Source organism: Daldinia decipiens (genome assembly GCF_022478715.1).
Source record: "Daldinia decipiens strain CBS 113046 unplaced genomic scaffold F4813scaffold_7, whole genome shotgun sequence".
Lineage (NCBI taxonomy): Eukaryota > Fungi > Ascomycota > Sordariomycetes > Xylariales > Hypoxylaceae > Daldinia > Daldinia decipiens.
In genome coordinates this window covers 34,751-44,265 of record NW_026054550.1, presented here as the reverse complement: position 1 = coordinate 44,265, position 9,515 = coordinate 34,751, and the positions used below count along the sequence as shown (strand labels likewise).

General features: G+C 47.7%; 1 protein-coding gene across 1 annotated transcript; it reads left to right on the top strand.

Moving 5' to 3' along the window:
- Positions 1-2,209: 2,209 nt before the first annotated feature.
- F4813DRAFT_309752 (uncharacterized protein) lies at positions 2,210-8,621 on the top strand. The gene is made up of 2 exons (XM_049240862.1): positions 2,210-2,962; positions 3,014-8,621. The coding sequence occupies exons 1-2, from the start codon at positions 2,440-2,442 to the stop codon at positions 8,113-8,115; spliced, it is 5,625 nt and encodes a 1,874-aa protein (XP_049101955.1). The 5' UTR covers positions 2,210-2,439; the 3' UTR covers positions 8,116-8,621.
- The last annotated feature ends 894 nt before the right edge of the window (positions 8,622-9,515 follow it).

Here is a 9,515-nt window from a genome sequence, read left to right as displayed (position 1 = left end):
TACCTAACCCTGCAGCTGTGGCCTTGCCCCACTCTAATGGTACCACAGCAGTGGTTTGTATCTGTACTTGAATATTTGTAAGTGTTAGGTACCTAGGTACTCGTTTATACACTATGTACCCCTCCAACTTTCATCCCATCCTACCTAACCTCCTTACTCTAAGATATCAAAGTTCTAGACCCCATGTCTTCTTTCTATCTCAAATCGACTTTTATTTTCGAATGATTTGTGATCATAACCCCAGCTACGTTAGGCAAATATTTAGCTCAAGATTCACAAACTTGATAGGACATGCTGCTGGTCTCGAGTCGGCAGATGCTGAGTGTGGAGGGACGTGGAGACTTGACTGATTCCGAGTTGGTTGTTAGTCAAATCGGTATATCGAATGGTATATCAAAGTTAAACGCTACTACACATTATACAGGTAACCAAAACGATTACGAAAGCAGAACGAGAACCGTCGGGCCATTATCGTGTCTTCACTTTAAAGGAGCGCTGGAACGTTGGAACGTGGCCTGTCTGCATGGGTACGCATGCCTCCACACCATGCATTTCCGAGTCCTCATCACAGATAGCAGGATGGCTTTTGCTTAAACAAAATACAGGGTTGAAGAGATCTCCAAACCCGCTCTCGATGCGTGTCATCGGAACTACTATGTATGTACCACACAGGCTTCAGCATGCAGAGAGACGGTAATATGATGCAATATCATAGAAGATTGTTACGCCTTCGAGATCAAGACAATAGGGTTAGCCAATTACTGTGTAAGAATTTCCCCTATTTGTCAGTGTGCATTTGAAGATCCTCGCAAAATCCATACGATGTGAGATCAATGGCGTTCGTAGCCTCGCTTCTTAAATCCTACTCTGGGAAATGAGAATCATCCTCGGAAACGATCAAGATAATAATATGCATGGAAGTTATCGCTGATAGATAGATATGTACGTTAGTAACTCGCATACAAGTACATGTACTTGGGTTGGGAAACCCCTGTTTGTGGAGGTCTAGTAGAGGTTGGACCGCTGGAATGGTACGGCAGGCAAACTACCGCCAAGCCATTCAGAGGCACCACTAGGCTGCTGGGGTGGTTCCTGGTACCTATCACGGAATAGGATTCCTGGGGACACTACTCGTCAAGCCTGCATTAGTCTGAAGTCGAATGACGACTAGCCACAAAATTGCATACATACCTAAATAAAATATTTCAAGAGCTAAAATTATGGGCAAGACCACGAGGTTCTTTTAGTATTAGCCGTTGAATCTAATCTGTCCTCGGGAAGTCAATGGCGAAGAAGGTTTCTTAGTTGCTCGTTAGACCCAGACCTACATGTCGGAATAAGACAATACATGCACCTATTCAGTATTAACAAGGAAGGCAAAGGTAAATCGACGAACCCCGACTTTGCGGGCTGGGTCTCTGTGGAGAAGGGGTCTGATAAGAGACTAATCTACGATAGGCATAGACCATGGAAGATGGTTGAGAAATAGTGGGGCAAAGATGTTTCGACGGCAAATCATAGTGAAATAAATGAATGCTTTGTAGAGGTGTATCTCTTTTCTGGTCTTCACTACCTACCTACCTATGTATATACATGTATTTGTTTACTTGCTGGCGACGTTGTAGTGACCCTAAAAGATACAATTTTGATAGTATTGAGTACCTATTGCTGTAATTTAATGCGTACCTAGGTAGAAGTTGCGGTGGCACTGCAGCTTTTCTGCATGACTGCGGCATGGGGGGAGGGGTTGCTCTAGGCCGTTGTCTTCTACACTACCTAAGGTTGTTGTCCACTATGTAGGTACATGTAGTCCAGCCATTGGCCCGGAAATGGGGAACAGCAACCCTCTATCTTAATGATCCCACCAAAATTTTCCATAGCCGCAGTTCAACATTTGGGAAAGCTCTGCTCTTTCGACTGTTACACTTGGCCATCCTTCCCGCCTGAGAAAGAGTTACCCATGTACGTACCTACATAGTACATGTAAACTAACCCTACCCTCTTCGTACTTTGTACATTTTCAGGCCTGTCTTTCCCAGGCAAACTTTTTGTCAAAAGTGATCGCCAGCCATACGACGGCGACGCTTCATAATCTCCATACTACAAACCTAATTACTCAATTGATCGATCAGTAATTCCTCCCTCCTCCCTCTTCCCTCTCATCTTCCTCTGAAACTTGCCGGCTGCACTGCTTCCAGTTGAGCTTGGCATACGCTCTTTTCCACCCCGAATCCTCGTTGCATTACTTGATCGTAGAGGGGAGGGCTTGTTAGACACGGACAAGGCGTCTTTCACCGATTAATCCGTCCCTTCCTAGCCGACGTAAGATCAAACAAGCAGAACCCATTAGAGTATTGACACTACAGTCTTTCAAACTCGTCTTGCTTGCGGCCTATCCTTAATCCCATTTGCCCAACTATTTCGACCTTACCTCCCAAAATGCGTCCAGAAGTCGAGCAGGAGCTCGCTCACACCTTACTAGTTGAGCTTCTTGCCTACCAGTTTGCCTCCCCCGTGAGATGGATCGAAACTCAAGATGTCTTCCTCGGCGAGAAAACAGCCGAGCGTATCGTCGAAGTTGGGCCAGCGGATACCCTAGGCGTTATGGCAAAGAGAACAATCGCGTCTAAGTATGAAGCTTTCGATGCTGCCAAATCTATCCAACGACAGATCCTCTGCTATAATAAAGACGCAAAAGAGATTTACTACGACGTAGACCCGATTGAGGAGGAACCAGAGCCTGTTGCTGCTGCGCCAGCGGCATCATCAAGCTCTCCGCCAGCACCTGCGGCAGCCGCAGCCCCGGTTGCTGCCGCTCCCGCACCTAGCACAGGTCCTGCCGCAGCTGTAGACGATGCTCCGATATCTGCCCTTGAGATAGTTAGAGCATTGATTGCGCAAAAGTTGAAGAAGCCATTCCTAGAAGTACCTCTAAGCAAAGCTATCAAAGATTTAGTCGGAGGTCCGTATATGCTACGTCGAGTATAGGGTTCAAGAGCTAATCAAAGTACAGGAAAATCTACACTCCAGAACGAAATCGTCGGTGACTTAGGAAAAGAATTTGGATCAACTCCCGAAAAACCAGAAGATACCCCTATAGATGAGTTATCAGGATTAATGCAGGCGACCTTTAATGGTCAGCTTGGAAAGCAGTCCCAATCACTTATTGCCCGCCTGATTTCTTCCAAGATGCCGGGTGGGTTTAATATGACAAGTGCACGCAAGTACTTGGAGACGAGATGGGGCCTCGGTCCTGGCAGACAAGATGGTGCCCTTATACTAGCCCTTACTATGGAACCAGCATCACGTCTAGGCTCTGAAAACGATGCCAAGGCATATCTAGATGACGTTACACAGAAATATGCTACAAACGCTGGTATTAGTTTGTCTACAGCCGTTGCCGCTGGCCCGGCATCCGGTGGCTCTGGCGGCATGATGATGGATCCTGCTGCCATTGATGCGCTCACCAAAGATCAACGAGCTTTGTTCAAACAACAGTTAGAGTTACTCGCGAGATACCTGAAAATGGACCTTCGAGCAGGTGATAAGGCTGCACAGGCATCACAAGAATCGCAACAGGTGCTACAGGCGCAGCTAGACCTTTGGAGTGCTGAACATGGCGATTTTTACGCAACGGGTATCGAGCCTGTTTTTAGTCCTCTTAAAGCACGTACTTACGATTCTTCCTGGAACTGGGCGCGTCAAGACGCTCTTAGTATGTTTTATGATGTTATTTTCGGCCGGTTGCAGGTTGTCGACAGAGAAATTGTGAGCCAATGCATCCGCATCATGAGCAAGTCAAACCCCCTGTTGCTCGAGTTCATGCAGTACCACATCGACAACTGTCCGACGGAACGTGGGGAGACTTATAAACTTGCTAAGGAGCTTGGGCAACAGCTCATCGAAAATTGCAAAGAAGTCTTGAATGTCCCGCCAGCTTACAAGGACGTAGCCGTACCAACCGGCCCCCACACGTCCATCGACGCTCGCGGAAATCTCAATTACGAAGAGGTTCCTCGACAGAGTTGCCGCAAGCTCGAACACTATGTCCAACAAATGGCAGAAGGTGGGAAGATCTCCGAGTACGGCAATCGGACTAAAGTGCAAAATGATCTTGGACGTCTTGTGAAGCTCATCAAAGAGCAGCACAAAATGTCCAAGACCGCGAAACTTGAATTCAAGAATCTCTATGGCAACGTTCTCCGCTCGCTCGCGATGAATGAGAGTCAGATATTACCGAAGGAACCCGGAAAAGCAAATGGGTTGATCAAAAAGGCTGCCTTGAAAGCCAATGGCCAAAACGGCAAGGGCAAAATGGAGACTATTCCGTTCTTGCATCTGAAGCGTCACAACTTGCACGGCTGGGAATATAGCAAACGACTAACTGGCATCTACCTAGACTGCCTCGAGGAAGCTGCTAAATCTGGAGTTACTTATCAGGACAAATATGTTCTCATGACTGGAGCAGGTGCCGGTTCGATTGGTGCTGAAGTCCTACAGGGCCTCATCAGCGGAGGTGCCAGAGTCATTGTAACAACCAGTCGATTTTCGCGACAGGTGACCGAGTATTACCAGGCAATGTACGCCAGGTGTGGCGCTCGTGGGTCTCAACTCGTTGTTGTCCCGTTCAATCAAGGCAGCAAGCAGGATGTGGAAGCACTTGTTGACTATATTTACGATGCCAAGAATGGGCTCGGGTGGGATCTCGATTACATCGTCCCATTCGCTGCGATATCTGAGAACGGTCGCCAAATCGACGGCATTGATTCTAAGTCTGAACTTGCTCACCGTATCATGTTGACAAATCTCATCCGGCTCTTGGGTTGCGTCAAGACACAGAAATCCGAGCGTGGCTTTGAAACTCGTCCCGCCCAAGTCGTAATCCCTCTGTCTCCCAACCACGGTACATTTGGCAGCGACGGTCTCTATTCAGAATCTAAACTAGGCCTCGAGACTCTTTTCAACCGTTGGCACTCGGAAGACTGGGCCAACTATCTCACCATTTGCGGCGCCGTCATTGGTTGGACCCGTGGCACGGGTCTTATGTCTGGCAACAATATCGTGGCTGAAGGCGTCGAGCAGTTCGGTGTACGCACATTCTCTCAGCAGGAAATGGCATTCAACCTTCTTGGTCTCATGTCTCCTGACATCGTAGACTTGTGTCAAATTGAACCCGTATTCGCAGATCTGAATGGCGGCCTCCAGTTTATTCCCAACCTAAATGATACCATGACTCGACTGCGTAAGGATATTATGGAAACGAGTGAAGTTCGCCGAGCGGTCACTAAAGAGACAGCTATCGAGAATAAGATCGTAAACGGCGAGAACTCGGAAGCATTGTACAAGAAGAAGATTATCGAACCGCGTGCCAATATCAAGTTCGATTTCCCGCCACTTCCGAACTGGGAGAAGGAAATTCAACCTTTTAACGACGGTTTAAAGGGTATGGTAGACTTAGAGAAGGTCGTTGTCGTCACTGGATTTTCTGAAATAGGACCCTGGGGTAACTCCAGAACACGTTGGGAGATGGAGGCCTATGGCGAGTTCTCACTCGAGGGCTGTGTCGAGATGGCGTGGATTATGGGCTTGATCAAGAACCACAACGGCCCCATCAAAGGCCAGCCCTACTCCGGTTGGGTCGACGCTAAGACCGGCGAGCCAGTCGAAGACAAGGATGTCAAGCAGAAGTACGAAAAGTATATTTTCGAGCACTCCGGCATACGTCTTATTGAGCCAGAACTCTTCGATGGGTATGATCCCAATAAGAAGATGATGTTGCACGAAGTCCAGCTCGAAGAAGATCTAGAACCGTTTGAGGGATCTAAGGAGACAGCTGAGGACTTCAAGAGGCAACATGGCGAAAAGTGCGAGATTTTTGAGATTACAGAGACCGGCGAATACACTATTCGTCTCAGGAAGGGTGCTAGCCTCTGGATTCCAAAGGCTCTCAAATTCGACCGCCTCGTTGCCGGACAGATCCCCACAGGTTGGGATGCCAAGAAATATGGTGTGCCCGACGATATTATCTCCCAGGTCGATCGTGTGACATTATTTGTGCTTGTCTCTGTTGCCGAAGCGCTCCTCGCCTCAGGTATTACTGACCCGTATGAGTTCTACAAGTATGTCCACGTATCCGAAGTCGGCAACTGCGTTGGTTCAGGTCAAGGTGGTATAAACGCTCTTAATGGGATATACACCAAGCGCAAGATGGACCATGACGTCCAGAAGGATATTTTACAAGAGTCGTTCATCAACACAATGTCTGCCTGGGTCAACATGCTTCTGTTATCTTCCTCTGGCCCTATCAAGACCCCTGTCGGAGCTTGTGCTACAGCAGTCGAATCCGTTGATGTTGGTTACGAGGCTATCATGGAGGGCAAAGCACGCATCTGCTTGGTTGGTGGTTTTGACGACTTTGGCGAAGAAGGTTCGTATGAGTTTGCCAACATGAAGGCAACGAGCAACAGTCTTGACGAGTTCGCCCACGGGCGTACACCGCAGGAAATGTCACGGCCGACCACTACCACGAGAAGTGGATTTATGGAATCCCAGGGCTGCGGTATCCAAATCATTATGACAGCCAAATTAGCACTTGATATGGGTGTACCGATCTATGGTATCCTTGCTCTTACCACTACTGCAAGTGACAAGATAGGACGGTCTGTCCCAGCCCCTGGACAAGGTTTATTGACCACTGCTCGGGAGGCTCCCAGCAAATTCCCATCGCCTCTGCTAGACCTGAAGTACCGCCGTCGGCAGATTGAGCTTCGCAAGAAGCAGGTTCGCAATTGGAAAGAGTCCGAGCTAGAATACCTATATGAAGAGGCAGCAGCTATGCGGGCTCAAGGTCACGAATTCGACGAGAAAGAGTATACCCAGGCTCGTGCCGTCCATATTGAGAAAGAAGCAGAGAGACAAGAGAAGGAGGCCTTGCGAAGTCTCGGGAATAATTTCTGGAAACAAGATCCTACAATTGCCCCTCTTCGTGGCGCCCTTGCTACTTGGGGTCTGACGATAGATGATTTAGATGTAGCATCCTTCCATGGTACATCAACCAAAGCCAATGACAAGAACGAGTCATCAGTTATCTGCCAACAATTGCGCCACCTTGGTCGAAAGAAGGGAAATGCCGTTCTAGGTATTTTCCAGAAGTACCTTACTGGTCATCCCAAGGGTCCTGCTGGAGCCTGGATGTTCAACGGTTGCTTGCAAGTTCTCAACAGTGGTTTAGTTCCTGGCAATCGTAATGCCGACAATGTCGATAAGGACATGGAGAAGTTCGACCTAATCGTCTACCCCAGCCGAAGCCTTCAGACCGATGGTGTGAAGGCCTTCTCGCTCACTTCGTTCGGCTTTGGACAGAAGGGTGCACAGGCGATCGGTGTTCATCCAAGGTACCTATATGCGGCCCTAGACAAGGACATATATGCAGAGTATTCCGCGAAGGTAATTGCTCGTCAAAAGAAAGCCTATCGCTACATGCACAACGGTATCGTCAACAATGCCATCTTCCAAGCCAAGGACCACGCGCCGTACACTGAGGAGCAGCTCTCCTCTGTCCTCCTCAATCCCGATGCCAGAGTCTCTGAGAACGGCAAGACTGCCGAGCTTATCTACCCTGCCGACTTTGCCCAGCGGGCTGCCAAGCCCCATATTATGAAGGCGAGAAGCACGAAGGAAATGGTGGAAGGCCTAGCCCAGAGTCTTCAGACAGGAAAGAACAACAAGGTTGGTGTTGATGTAGAAGACATTGCGGCTGTTAACATCGAAAACTCCACTTTTATCGAGCGTAACTTCACAGACAAGGAGATTGCGTACTGCCAAAAGACGCCGAGTCCACAGAGCTCCTTTGCCGGGCGCTGGAGCGCTAAGGAAGCAGTCTTTAAGAGTCTAGGCGTCCAAAGTAGGGGCGCAGGGGCTCCCCTAAAAGATATTGAGATCCTCCCTAACGAGACAGGTGCCCCTATTGTTTCCGTAAGTAGACCGCGCATGGTTCCCATAACTACCAGTTCGCTAATTGATTATAGCTTCACGGTGATGCCCAAGATGCTGCCAAGAAGGCAGGCGTCAAGGAGATCAGTGTATCCATCTCACACTCGGAAACGCAATCCATAGCCATTGCCGTTGCCACCTTTTAAGCCCATTCTTTTACCGGGGTTGTTTTCCGTAATAATTGGTGTGGCATGGTGTTCGCGTATTGGAGCATGTTATTTGGTTCACGATGTATATTCTCTGTAGAAAAACTTCGGAGGGAGTGCTGCGAATTCGGGACGTAGTTGGGGAGGCGGCACAAAAGGTAGAAATATTGAAAGTTCTACCAATTATATCTCGGGTAAAGAGAGGCCGGAATAAAAAATAATATTACACTTCATCATACTAGACTCATCTGAGCCGGAGATGACGCGCATACAAGCAGAATATATGTAAGATTCCGCTAACCTTGTCAGTCCAGGAAGTCTTCCTCAGCCTTGAGACTTGCATTAGGTAGTGTGAGCCCTCTGGGGCATATGTATGACATGCGAAAGCATCACGCCGATATTTGATTGGTCACATCTAACACACATAGCGACTGATGTGGATATATGCACAGGGGTGGTATGGCTGTAAGAGTACATACACCAGGACTTACCTAGTCTTAAAAGGTCAACGTGGTATTCACATGCCTTCCACGCGGCATCCAACCAACCCCATAAGCCAACCGCCTTTGACAAGGGTAGGTTGAGCGTAAGTTTTCCCTAGTCCCGGGGCGACTCTAGCTTACGTCAAGCTAGGGAAACCGTTGAGGCTTAAATAACGTATTGTTGAAAAGGCTTCTCGGAATCGATTTTTCGTGATCTTCGGAATAAGTCTCTGTAAGGGAATCGGGTTAACTGTTATCTCTCAGCAGTAGGCTTTATCTTTATAGGCTATACCTAAGCAGTTTCCATATGAAGATTGCTTATTAACTTGGGCTGGTTATATAAAAGGAAAGACCATGTTTATGAGATTAATGGAATATCTTGGATATACTGATATTTGATTCTATTAAACCTTGAGGATTAAGGGATAGTATCTTAATACTTCATATTTTCTATGGTATAAATATATCATCAAATTTGAATAATCGTATGAATAGCCTGCCAGCTTTCTCCCCATAATTAGGCTTTGGATCGTTAATGGCTTCAGGGTATATATATAACCTAACACTAACTCTCCTTTCACTTCCATCTTCTATATCCATCTTTTCACCCGATCATTAACGTCTACAGCCTTCAAAATGAGTCAGTCAGACTTTTCGTGCATCGACAACGTGGTGTTGTGTGATGCCTGTCTTGGCTCTTACCCTCCTACCTTCACATATGAGGCGTCCTGTTCCCACATCTACTGCGTGAACTGCTTACGATGCATGTTCCTTTCGTTTTTTAACCACGATGAACTTGCCCCTCGCTGTTGCAACACAATTATTGCCTTCATGTCGCAAATAGCAGCGGTACTCGGCGAAGATTTCTGCATGGAGCTTATTGCAAAACGCGCAG

Bases quoted from the DNA above. Each gene is read 5' to 3' on its own strand.
- F4813DRAFT_309752 (XM_049240862.1), top strand. From the start codon at position 2,440: ATGCGTCCAGAAGTCGAGCAGGAGCTCGCTCACACCTTACTAGTTGAG. The intron at 2,963-3,013 runs GTCCGTATATGC...ATCAAAGTACAG, and splicing joins TATCAAAGATTTAGTCGGAG to GAAAATCTACACTCCAGAAC.